At 41.5% G+C, this 12,863-nt stretch overlaps 2 protein-coding genes across 2 annotated transcripts; both read left to right on the forward strand.

Annotated features, from left to right (window-relative positions):
• Positions 1-1,102: 1,102 nt before the first annotated feature.
• On the forward strand, positions 1,103-5,997 carry LOC148677194 (extracellular calcium-sensing receptor-like). The gene is made up of 5 exons (XM_088623095.1): positions 1,103-1,353; positions 1,530-1,827; positions 2,997-3,218; positions 4,213-4,336; positions 4,492-5,997. The coding sequence occupies exons 1-5, from the start codon at positions 1,103-1,105 to the stop codon at positions 5,430-5,432; spliced, it is 1,836 nt and encodes a 611-aa protein (XP_088479221.1). The 3' UTR covers positions 5,433-5,997.
• A 2,003-nt stretch (positions 5,998-8,000) lies between these two features.
• LOC148677195 (extracellular calcium-sensing receptor-like) lies at positions 8,001-12,789 on the forward strand. The gene is made up of 5 exons (XM_088619301.1): positions 8,001-8,293; positions 8,567-9,397; positions 9,487-9,708; positions 11,463-11,586; positions 11,752-12,789. Exons 1-5 carry the CDS (start codon positions 8,021-8,023, stop codon positions 12,663-12,665), a joined length of 2,364 nt encoding a protein of 787 aa, XP_088475427.1. The 5' UTR covers positions 8,001-8,020; the 3' UTR covers positions 12,666-12,789.
• Positions 12,790-12,863: the final 74 nt, after the last annotated feature.

The following is a 12,863-nucleotide window of genomic DNA, read 5'->3' on the forward strand; positions in this document are numbered from 1 at the left end:
TTTACAGTACGTAGTCCAACTCATGCTCCAAACAGGAACACTCAGCACATTGGGTAGCGACTACCTCGATGCAAAAATAAAGATTTCACTAGAACTACTTTACAAGAACACGAAGCCAGCAGCCACGTCTTTGTGCAACTCACATCTAGCAGCCCACTGACGCTCAGCAAGAGTGAGCCTGGTCAGTACCTGGATGTGAGACCTCCTGGGAAAAAACTAGGGATGCTGCTGGAAGAGGTGTTAGTGGGGCCAGCAGGGGGCGCTCATTCTGCGGGCTGTGTCGGTCCTAATGCCCCAGTATAGTGACGGGGACACTATACTGTGAAAAAGGCACCGTCGTTCGGATTAGACAAACTGTAAAACCGAGGTCTTAACTCTCGTTGGTCATTAACAATCCCGGGGCGTTTCTCGAAAAGAGTAGAGGTGTTACCCCGGCGTCCTGGCCGTTACTAATTATGGCCTCCCTAATAATAATCCCCAAATATTAACTGGCTTTATTATTCTGTTCTTCTCCCCACTGACAGGCGGTGTGTGGTGAGCGTACTGATGCACTATGGTTGCCGTCGCATCATCCAGGTGGGCTGCACGCTGGTGGTGGTGGAGGGGAGTCCCCATTACCTGTAAAGTGCTTTGAGTGGAGTTTCCAGAAAATAGCTATATAAGTATAAGCAATTATTATAATAATTAAGAAACAACAACAAACAAAAACTTAATTAAATTTTGAGATACTCATACTGTGTAACACGCAAGCATAATTAGATAAAATTGACATTGCGAAACTAATTTTCTTAATTAAAATCTTTCCATTGCTAATTTTATCATGTGTCTGATGTTAATGTTATTGCTGGAATGTGAAATCTCGTGAAGTCTTCGTGGAGAGTCAGTGTGATGGAATAATATTCCAGTATTAACAGTATTCACGCGGGAAATGGTTTTCTGTATGCCTGCAGGCATCTGGGATGTGAGCATAGCAAGTAGTCTTCAAGTGATTCGTAAAATCACTTCACGTTGTAATAAACTGTTTTCGCCCTTTCTAAAACGGTATCTCGACCTTAATGATCAAACTGCCTTTTAGTCTACAGTATATAATAAAAGCGAGCAGATGACGAGCCCGCTTGTAACAGAAATGGCACACCTGCTCGCACAGCTGATAGCTCTTTCGCTTCTTTTCCTCAAAGACTTGAAGAGCACTGGCGCAGGCGATGTGACTTGTAGATTTCAAGGCGAGGTTGAGAGTGCGGCCTTTTTTCAGGAGGGGGATGTTGTGCTAGGCGGACTGTTCCCTTTGCACTACAGATCACCTCTCTATGCCCCGTCGTTTAAGAGTAGACCCAAGCCTCCTCATTGCATAGAGTAAGTACCTGCGTTATCATGAAGTCATTTTACAGTGTGAAATATGTTGTTAAGGTTCATACTCGCCCGCTTTTACTGTAGGTTTTCACCAACAGTCATTTGGTGCCTAAATGCCCTTGGTTTACAGTATATGTGACACGACACGTGGAAGATAGCCGTGCTCTTGTGTGCTTTAGTTTCAGTCCCCGAGCACTGCGCTGGATGCAGACAATGATTTTTGCCATAAAGGAAATAAACCAAAGAAAAGACCTTCTTCCTGATCTGAAGCTGGGGTATCGAATACTGGACAGCTGTGATGACATACACGCCTGTTTGCGGAGCTCCCTCATCCTCGTAAACGGGCAGATCGGAAACACCTCTCTCCTGTCCTGCGCAGCCGCTGCAAGACCGATGTCCCCGGTGATCATTGGAGACGCGGGTTCGAGCAGATCTGTGGCAATTCTGAGAACCTTGGGACCCTTTCATATCCCACTGGTAAGAAGTCTTAAACGTATTTTTCTCCCTGGCTTCCGGTTCAGGTCCTAAGTGGAGACTTCACATTTATTACACATTTCTTACTATTGTGAGCATCAGTTGCTTGGAAATACGTCAGTTTTTCTTAAAATGCTAAAAACTTTGACATTTCTCTTTGATAAATCGGTTTCCATTGTTGTAAATAGTTTTATTCTGACTCAGGAGAGCAAAAGCTTTAGTTTCTTCTCACCATTCCTCTTCTACGTACAGGTGAGCTACTTCGCTTCCTGTCACTGTCTTAGCGACAAGAAGGAGTTTCCAACTTTCATGAGAACTATGCCGAGTGATGCCTTTCAGATTCAGGCGATAGCTACACTCATCAATTATTTCAAATGGACCTGGATAGGAGTTATTGGAGGGAACACGGATTACGCACGCTTTGCAATACAGCTTTTTACAGAAGAATGTAAAACACGGGAAGTGTGCATAGCTTATACCCACTTCTACCCAACTACAATGAATAAGGGAGATGTTCTTAAGGTAACAGAGGTTATAAAACGATCTTCTGCTAAAGTAGTTTTAAGCTTTTCTGGGGAATCTGAATTACAGTCTATTTTACGTGAGTTTAAACGTCAGAATATCACAGACATTCAATGGATAGCAGGCGAAGCTTGGGCAACAGGGAAATCTCTGTGGAATGAATTCAAAGACCTCTTAATTGGAAGTATTGGGTTTGCAATACGCAAGGCAGAGATTCCTGGTCTTAAAGAGTTTTTGACTCGACTCAGTCTCTCCGACGCGCATGAATTCTCCTTCGTTGCGGAATTCTGGGAAGAAACGTTTGGGTGCAAACTGAACAGCTCTTTGAACACCCACGTACATACCGCCGCTTCGTCCTGGGAGCCCTGCACCGGCCTGGAGAGCCTGGAGAGTGTGTACTCTGCGTACTCGGATGTGTCTCAGCTGAGGGTTTCCTACAACGTTTACAAAGCCGTCTATGTGGTTGCGCACGCACTGCACAATATGAGCGTATGTGTGAGCGGAAACGGCCCCTTCAAAAACCAGACGTGCGGAGACATGAGTAACGTGCTCCCAGAGCAGGTACAGTACGTCTTAGCGTAAGGAAAATATACTGTAGGACATGACAGAAAGAGTGAAATCACTAAACCGGCCTTCATCGTTTCTTTCAGCTCTTGCATTACATGAAGCAAGTGCGGTTCTCTGTCCTTGGAGAAGAGGTGAGCTTTGACGAGAACGGGGACCCGGTCGCATCCTATGACCTCATGAACTGGCAGGAGGGGCCCGACGGGTCGCTTGAGCTGGTGAAAGTTGGCTACTATGACGCTTCTTTGGGTCGTGAAAACAGCCTAATAATTAACGTGTCGGCTGTTCGTTGGCACAGGGGCCAGCAGGTTAGTCTCGTTTATCCGTTTTTGAAATCTGCGTTTTGTTCATTGCTTTTATTATGCTTTACTTTCACGCCATGGATACTCGTTTTAGAAAACATAATTTTGGAGAATTTTGGTGTTCATCAGGTTGTGTTCAAGGAGATTAAAATAATGCTCTAATTATACATTCCAATATATGTTTTGTATGTTTTATTTCATGAAACCTTTGGCTTCAGACATGATTTAACTGGAAGGGTGTTTATTCCCCTTCATATATCATGTGTATATATAATGATGTTCACTTAACATAAAATGTATTCACCGCTATGTTCAATCTGCATTTGAAGTGATTGTAAGTTTTCATTTTACCCAATTTCAGCAGGCTGATGATGAAATAAAGTCTTTAGCTAAATACAATTAATGATCCTTAAATCTAAGGTATGTTTAGTGGAAATTAGGCTTGTATCAGTGTTATATTATGGGAAAACATAATTGTGACTTTCCCTTTGTACTCAACTAAACAAGTGTCTTTGTTTTTGTGCAGTATTTCCTGATGTCCTTTCTTTACAGGACACAGAAGGGAATGTCACCTACTGTATGTACTGTACACATGATAATGATAATGAGCTGGACATGGTTTCCAGCATCTGGGTGTTTGTTACCATTAAGAAAAGGATTTATAGGAAGTATTTTGTGTTACCAGTGTATCTCACATGAATGGTGTAAAGATGTGATTGGAATAAATTAAGTGTACTGTAGGATGCAGTTAGTAATGCCATGGTAGGAAATCTCGATAGCTGAAGGCAATTACTGTATAAATGCAGTAGTTGCAAATGTTGCTGAAAATGATCATATGTCATATTATATATTAGTAGGTAAGAAATCATCAATAACTGCATTAAAAAGTCACTGAAGCCTCTTAAGATTCATGTTAACAAATCTTATAATATCCTTTTTCACATCATGCTTCTTACTGACTTCATGTGATTTGTGAGTGGGTTTCACTGCTCCCCTGTAGGTCCCTCGGTCTGTGTGCAGTGACAGTTGTTCTCCAGGTTCAAGAAAGGCCACTCGCAGGGGACAGCCTGTCTGCTGCTTCGACTGTGTCCCATGTGCTGATGGGGAGATCAGCAGTCAGACAGGTGAAGGACTGCATGTGATTGCATTAGTTTATTGTTAGTTGGAAACAAATCTTTCTTGCACATTCTGAATTTTCAGTATTATTTTATAGCACTATATAGAAAATGATTTTGCACTCTCTGAGGTACTTATTTCTTTATTCTCTCCTCCCCAACAGACTCTCTTGATTGTACAAAATGCCCACTGGAGATGTGGTCAAACAAAGCAAGAGACCAGTGCATCCCAAAAGAGGTGGAGTTCTTGTCCTATTCTGAGTCAATGGGAATGGTACTGACAGTGGTGTCGACACTTGGAGCCTGTGTCACCACAGCTGTTTCTGGGGTGTTCATCTTCTTTAGAAACACCCCCATCGTCCGCGCAAATAACATGGAGTTGAGCTTTTTGCTGCTGCTATTCCTCATTCTTTGTTTCCTTATTGCACTTACATTCATAGGAGAGCCAACAGACTGGTCTTGCATGGTCCGCTACACAGCGTTTGGCATAAGTTTTGCTCTGTGCATTTCCTGCATTCTTGCAAAGACAGTGGTTGTGCTTGTTGCTTTCAGAGCCACTCTCCCTGGCAGCAATGTCATGAAGTGGTTCAGTCCCACACAGCAAAGAGCCAGTGTGTTTGTCTGTACCTCAGTCCAAATTCTGATCTGTATAATATGGCTGATAACCAGCCCTCCACACGCTGCACATAACACTGTGCACCAAAGTGAAAAGATCATCTTGGAATGTGCTGTTGGGTCAGTGCTGGGATTCTGGGGTGTTCTGGGTTATATTGGAGTGTTAGCTTGTCTGTGTTTTGTTATAGCCTTTTTAGCCAGGAAATTACCAGACAGTTTTAATGAAGCAAAGTTTATAACTTTCAGCATGCTGATATTTTTTGCAGTGTGGATAACCTTCATCCCAGCCTATGTTAGCACTCCAGGAAAGTATACTGTAGCTGTGCAGGTCTTTGCTATTCTGGCATCAGCGTTCGGTCTCCTGTCCTGTATCTTTGCCCCAAAGTGTTACATTATTTTATTAAGACCTGAGAAAAATTCAAAAAAATATTTAATGGACAAAAGTAATAAGAAACACCAAAGAAAGAGAACCAATTTTATTAATACCTGAGAAAAATACCAAAAAGTATTTGATGGGCAAGGGTGATAAGACTCATTAAAGAAAGAGATCAAGTTTTGAATCTCTATCAAAATCGCATTAAAATATTGTGTGCTACTAAGTATAATTAAAAAAAAAACATTATTCTTTCTTGGCATATATTTTCTTTCTTTAAAAACATTCTTTAAAGAATCAAGAAACAGATTATTAATAGTATGAAACTTGATTGGTTATGAATTTTACTATTTATATCTCCAAGAATAAAATAAAATACTTACAGTTGCTTTGTCAATTCATTGTCTGATAAACATAAAAGATGCCATCCATTCTTAACATTTTGATCATTATGTTGCTATTTGTTTTCTTTCAACATACTTCTAGACTGATAATCTGTATTATATTTTTGACAAGAAAAAGCAAAAAGGAACACTAGAAGTAATAAAACATGTTAAAATTGAAACAGATATTGCACGGATTATGCTTAGATGCTCACATGCTCTCTACGTTTTATTACCATATGCCTTTATCATGTTCTGTCTTGTTGTAATATGTATTATGCAATAAAACTTTGAAAATATCTTGATTTATATTTCTTAACCCTTCCTAGTGTTACTTTGAGATCTGTGCAGTAGAACATGATAGCTGATTGGCCCTTCTTTTTGATGGGAAAATTTGGTGAGCCTTAGACATAAATTGTCCAGCAGGAAGTTCATCTTGACTGTCTCGCTACGCCACGTTATGCTGTACTGTATGTTGCAAAAGATGCACTGATTTCACAGTTTATGGGCGTCTTCTGTAACTTTTTAGAACAGGCTCTGGAAGAGTGCAATGTAATTACCACCAAGGTCCACTAGATGGAGAGTTTTTCTGTGGCAAAATGGACATTGCGCAGCAGAAAGTTAATAAAGGGTATGGCATATCGTGGAAAAACACCGGACAGCAGTGAAGGGTGCTTATTATACAGCGAAAAGTGGGACGTTATACATTTGAACAGAAAATGCTAAGCCATTACATTTCGGAGTTTAGGCTTACTATAGAATCTATGATCTGGAATGATTTCTCTCCTTTGTTTTTGAATTTCTTAAATTACAATATTATGTGTTTTTCCATGTCTAACTGAAACACGTATTGCAATATAAAATGTAAGGACACACCACATCCAAAATTAATAAGAATACATATAATACATAAGAATACATAAAACATGTTTGTATGTTAGATTAAGACAATAATACCGCCCGCTCTCTAGTTAAGCAAACTCATTATCCTACCAATAATTCAGAAAGAAAAAGTCTCAACCACGAAAATCTTTTTTTAATGTTATTCCAGTTTTCACTTAATGAGAACCTAACTTCAGAAGTCTTTTCAGAGTTTTGGAATATAACCTCACATATCGACAACACTTCTAACATGATAAGCAATACGATTTGAGATCATACTTTAGTCACATTGATGCATTGCTTGTGTTTTAAAAACTCAACTGTACTGACAAAAATAAAAAATCGAATGTCACTTTCAAAATTCCAAATTTCACCTTCACCTCCCAAGCACAAAGGTGAGTACCCTTCAATCACACGTTGCCAATGAGATAAATTCGAGCTTAAATTTAACGATCTCGAAAATGTATCAAATCAACCTACTGATGTTCAAATTTAGTGAACTTCAGTACCCTGGATAGCGACAATCGCGATGCGAAAAAGCTTCTCTCGCTAGAACTGCTTCTCCCGGACAGGAAACAATACTTTAAAAACTTCAGAAAAGCAATTTATATATACGATCATAATGAAAATCGGTAAAGATGCATGATTAGATTTAAAAAAACTGCCATTGTAAAACTAATTTCCTAAGAGGCCATCGTTCTGCTGTTCGTTTTGTGTCTGATGTTAATGTTATTGCTGGAATGTGAAATCTCGTGAAGTCTTCGCGGAGAGTCAGTGTGATGGAATAATATTCCAGTATTAACAGTATTCACGCGGGAAATGGTTTTCTGTATGCCTGCAGGCATCTGGGATGTGAGCATAGCAAGTAGTCTTCAAGTGATTCGTAAAATCACTTCACGTTGTAATAAACTGTTTTCGCCCTTTCTAAAACGGTATCTCGACCTTAATGATCAAACTGCCTTTTAGTCTGCAGTATATGATAAAAGCGAGCAGATGACGAGCCCGCTTGTAACAGAAATGGCACACCTGCTCGCACAGCTGATAGCTCTGTCGCTTCTTTTCCTCAAAGACTTGAAGAGCACTGGCGCAGGCGATGTGACTTGTAGATTTCAAGGCGAGGTTGAGAGTGCGGCCTTTTTTCAGGAGGGGGATGTTGTGCTAGGCGGACTGTTCCCTTTGCACTACAGATCACCTCTCTATGCCCCGTCGTTTAAGAGTAGACCCAAGCCTCCTTATTGCATAGAGTAAGTACCTGCGTTATCATGAAGTCATTTTACAGTGTGAAATATGTTGTTAAGGTTCATACTCGCCCGCTTTTACTGTAGGTTTTCACCAACAGTCATTTGGTGCCTAAATGCCCTTGGTTTTTGTGTGACACGACACGTGGAAGATAGCCGTGCTCTTGTGTGCTTTAGTTTCAGTCCCCGAGCACTGCGCTGGATGCAGACAATGATTTTTACCATAAAGGAAATAAACCAAAGAAAAGACCTTCTTCCTGATCTGAAGCTGGGGTATCGAATACTCGACAGCTGTGATGACATACACGCCTGTTTGCGGAGCTCCCTCATCCTCGTAAACGGGCAGATCGGAAACACCTCTCTCCTGTCCTGCGCGGCCGCTGCAAGACCGATGTCCCCGGTGATCATTGGAGACGCGGGTTCGAGCAGATCTGTGGCAATTCTGAGAACTTTGGGACCCTTTCATATCCCACTGGTAAGTAGAGTTTAGTTTAGTTGCCTTCCTATGTTTCATTTACATTCACATCATACAGTATTAATTGGGAATGTTTTCGCTAGATTACCATTAAAAAAAAACAAACATATGTTGTATTGTCATTCGTCGGCATTTCCTAATATGTTTTTATGTCAAAACGTACAAAGCATAACGTTTGTCATTAATAAATAATACTTTCCCAGATGGATACTGGAAATACTTTTATCTTAAATGATTAAAATCCTTATCTTCGTATTCCTCTTCTACGTACAGGTGAGCTACTTCGCTTCCTGTCACTGTCTTAGCGACAAGAAGGAGTTCCCAACTTTCATGAGAACTATGCCGAGTGATGCCTTTCAGATTCAGGCGATAGCTACACTCATCAATTATTTCAAATGGACCTGGATAGGAGTTATTGGAGAAGAAAGCGATTACGCACGCTTTGCAATACAGCTTTTAATAGAAGAATCTAAAAAATGGGATGCGTGCATAGCTTATACCCACTTCTTCCCAGCTACAATGAATAAAGGAGATATACTCGGAGTGACAGAGGTAATTAAACGATCTTCTGCAAAGGTGGTTTTAGGTTTTACTGGAGAATCCCAATTGCAGTCTATTTTACGTGAATTCAAACGTCAGAATATCACAGACATTCAATGGATATCAAGCGAAGCTTGGACTACAGGGAAATCCCTGTGGAATGAATTCAAATATTTCTTAATTGGAAGTATTGGGTTTGCAATACGCAAGGCAGAGATTCCTGGTCTTAAAGAGTTTTTGACTCGACTCCGTCTCTCCGACGCGCATGAATTCTCCTTCGTTGCGGAATTCTGGGAAGAAACGTTTGGGTGCAAACTGAACAGCTCTTTGAACACCCACGTACATACCGCCGCTTCGTCCTGGGAGCCCTGCACCGGCCTGGAGAGCCTGGAGAGTGTGTACTCTGCGTACTCGGATGTGTCTCAGCTGAGGGTTTCCTACAACGTTTACAAAGCCGTCTATGTGGTTGCGCACGCACTGCACAATATGAGCGTATGTGTGAGCGGAAACGGCCCCTTCAAAAACCAGACGTGCGGAGACATGAGTAACGTGCTCCCAGAGCAGGTACAGTACGTCTTAGCGTAAGGAAAATATACTGTAGGACATGACAGAAAGAGTGAAATCACTAAACCGGCCTTCATCGTTCCTTTCAGCTCTCGCATTACATGAAGCAAGTGCGGTTCTCTGTCCTTGGAGAAGAGGTGAGCTTTGACGAGAACGGGGACCCTGTCGCATCCTATGATCTCATGAACTGGCAGGAGGGGCCCGACGGGTCGCTTGAGCTGGTGAAAGTTGGCTACTATGACGCTTCTTTGGGTCGTGAAAACAGCCTAATAATTATCGTGTCGGCTGTTTGTTGGCACAGGGGCCAACAGGTTAGTCTCGTTTATCCTTTTTTGAATTCTGCTGCATTGCTTTTAGTATTGTAACGCATAGCCATATCACCCTGCAACTCACAACTAGCAACCCACTGAAGCTCAGCAGGTGTGAGCCTGGTCAGTACCCGGATGAAGGACCTCCTGGGAAAAACTGCTGCTGGAAGAGGTGTTAGTGGGGCCAGTAGGGGGCACTCATCCTGAGGTCCATGTGGGTTGTAATGCCCCAGTATAGTGATGGGGACACTATACTGTAAACAGGCACCGTCCTTCGGAAGAAATGTAAAACCAAGGTCCTGACTCTCTGTGATCATTAAAAATCCCAGGGCGTTTCTCGAAAAGAGTAGGGGTGTCACCCCAGCGTCCTGGCCGAAATTTCCCATTGGCCCTTACCAATCATGGCCTCCTAATAATCCCCCTCTATGAATTGGCTACATTACTCTGCTCTCCTCCCCGCTGATAGCTGATAGCTGGTGTGTGGTGAGTGTTCTGGTGCACTATGGCTGCCGTCGCATCATCCAGGTGGGGCTGCACACTGGTGGTGGTGGAGGGGAGTCCCCATTACCTGTAAAGCGCTTTGAGTGGAGTATCCAGAAAAGCGCTATATAAGTGTAAGCAATTATTATTGTTATTATTATTATACGGCCTCCATTGCTTGTGAGAGCCAGCTTACCAGCGCGGTGACGTCACCGCCCTTCCCTGTGAATAGCAGGGACCACAGCTGCCTGGGTGATGGGAGATTTCCCTTTGGCTCAAGAGGCTGGGTCCCTGTTGAGTGATGCCGGAGGCCTGGGTTTGAGTCCCCCACGGTGGGGGGCTGACCTGATGCGGCAGAGGTGAGGGTGCATACCCATGTGAACCCTGGAGCGTTACAGTGTGTTTTACTTTCACATCCACGATAACAATTTTAGAAAACATTTGGAGAACCTTGTCGTTCAACAGTTTTTGAGACCAGACTTCAAAATGATGCTGTAATACATTCTCAGTTTTTCTAAACTTGTTTTTGATATTCTAGAAACCTTCAGCTTCAGAAATGAGTTTTTTTTGGTGTAATTTCTTTATAGTCTGCAATAGAAACAGAGACACGTTAGTTTTTCAATTCCTTTTTTTAATTCAGTTTCTCACAGTCTGTTATTCAGTAGATTTAGGAAGTAATAGAATTGTCTAGTTACAAAACAAATCATGATCCTTAACTCCATGTTATGTTTATTGGAAATTAGGCTTGTAGCTCTGCTAAGTTGTGAAAAATAATTTTGTGAATTAGTGTTACTTTGAAATGATCTGTACTTTTCCTGTCACACTTTGCTGAGCTCAATAGGCCCTTTTCCTTTGATATTTTTCTGTGCTTTTATAAAAAGGAATGCTACCATTATGCTTGATAAAGACAATTAATGTAATGGGTTTTCTGTGACTGTTGGGAAAGATTTTTATCAGAAGTCTTCAAAGTTACTTGTGTAACTCAGAAGAACAGTGTAATGATGTTATTCGGATGCAGTTAGTTATGCTGTGGGTGGAAATGTCAATACTTGGAGGCCATCACTGTATAAATGCAGTAGTTGCAAATAGAGCTGAAAATGGTCAGAATCTGTTGCATGCAGTAGGTAACGAAATTCATAAATGACTGAATTAGAGAAATCAATGACGCCGCTGTATTTTCATTCCTATTTAGATTTCTTGTAATAAACTAGAGGCTTTTTGACACCATGCTTTTTACAATGTGTGATTTGTGAGTAGGTTTCACTGTTCCCCTGTAGGTCCCTCGGTCTGTGTGCAGTGACAGTTGTTCTCCAGGTTCAAGAAAGGCCACTCGCAGGGGACAGCCTGTCTGCTGCTTCGACTGTGTCCCATGTGCTGATGGGGAGATCAGCAGTCAGACAGGTGAAGGACTGCATGTGATTGCATTAGTTTATTGTTAGTTGGAAACAAATCCTCTCTTTCTTGCACGTTCTAAATTTTCAATATTCTTTTATAGCACTATATACAGTAGAAAACGATTTTGCACTCTCTGAGGTACTTATTTCTTTATTCTTTCCTCCCCAACAGACTCCCTCGATTGTACGAAATGCCCACTGGAGACGTGGTCAAACAAAGCAAGAGACCAGTGCATCCCAAAAGAGGTGGAGTTCTTGTCCTATTCTGAGTCAATGGGAATGGTACTGACAGTGGTGTCGACACTTGGAGCCTGTGTCACCGCAGCTGTTTCTGGGGTGTTCATCTTCTTTAGAAACACCCCCATCGTCCGCGCAAATAACATGGAGTTGAGCTTTTTGCTGCTGCTATTCCTCATTCTGTGTTTCCTTATTGCACTTCCGTTTGTAGGCGAGCCAACAGACTGGTCTTGCATGGTCCGCTACACAGCATTTGGCATAAGTTTTGCTCTGTGCATTTCCTGCATTCTTGCAAAGACAGTGGTTGTGCTTGTTGCTTTCAGAGCCACTCTCCCTGGCAACAATGTCATGAAGTGGTTCGGTCCCACACAGCAAAGAGCCAGTGTGTTTGTCTGTACCTCAGTCCAAATTCTGATCTGTATAATATGGCTGATAACCAGCCCTCCACATGCTGCACATAACACTGTGTATCAAAGTGAAAAGATCATCTTGGAATGTGCTGTTGGGTCAGCGCTGGGATTCTGGGGTGTTCTGGGTTATATTGGAATGTTAGCTTGTCTGTGTTTTGTTATAGCCTTTTTGGCCAGGAAATTACCAGACAGTTTTAATGAAGCAAAGTTTATAACTTTCAGCATGCTGATATTTTTTGCAGTGTGGATAACCTTCATCCCAGCCTATGTTAGCACTCCAGGAAAGTATACTGTAGCTGTGCAGGTCTTTGCTATTCTGGCATCAGCGTTCGGTCTCCTGTCCTGTATCTTTGCCCCAAAGTGTTACGTTATTTTATTAAGACCTGAGAAAAATACAAAAAAACATATGATGGGAAAAGGTGTTAAAAATTTAAAGTAATACTGTATGTAATTAGGAGTTTCTTTTATTATACTGATTTTAATAGATGACTGAATAATGATACAAAATCTATACATATAGTATAATTAATTGTAATAAAGATTAATATATTCTGAACATTGAATGGCTGTGTGTGTATCAATGTATTTATGTTTTGCACAATGCCATTTGCTCTGTGAGACATTCCTTGCATAGGAT

The sequence above is a fragment of the Lepisosteus platostomus genome, chromosome 2 (genome assembly GCF_059453375.1).
Source record: "Lepisosteus platostomus isolate fLepPlt1 chromosome 2, fLepPlt1.hap1, whole genome shotgun sequence".
In the NCBI taxonomy this organism is placed as follows: Eukaryota; Metazoa; Chordata; class Actinopteri; order Semionotiformes; family Lepisosteidae; genus Lepisosteus; species Lepisosteus platostomus.

Excerpts from the sequence above, each read along its gene's own strand:
- LOC148677194 (XM_088623095.1), top strand. The coding sequence starts at position 1,103 with ATGACGAGCCCGCTTGTAACAGAAATGGCACACCTGCTCGCACAGCTG. Across the intron at positions 1,354-1,529 it reads AAGCCTCCTCATTGCATAGA|TTTCAGTCCCCGAGCACTGC; the intron begins GTAAGTACCTGC and ends TGTGTGCTTTAG. Across the intron at positions 4,337-4,491 it reads GGAGATCAGCAGTCAGACAG|ACTCTCTTGATTGTACAAAA; the intron begins GTGAAGGACTGC and ends CCTCCCCAACAG.
- LOC148677195 (XM_088619301.1), top strand. The coding sequence starts at position 8,021 with ATGCAGACAATGATTTTTACCATAAAGGAAATAAACCAAAGAAAAGAC. Across the intron at positions 9,709-11,462 it reads GTTGGCACAGGGGCCAACAG|GTCCCTCGGTCTGTGTGCAG; the intron begins GTTAGTCTCGTT and ends GTTCCCCTGTAG. Across the intron at positions 11,587-11,751 it reads GGAGATCAGCAGTCAGACAG|ACTCCCTCGATTGTACGAAA; the intron begins GTGAAGGACTGC and ends CCTCCCCAACAG.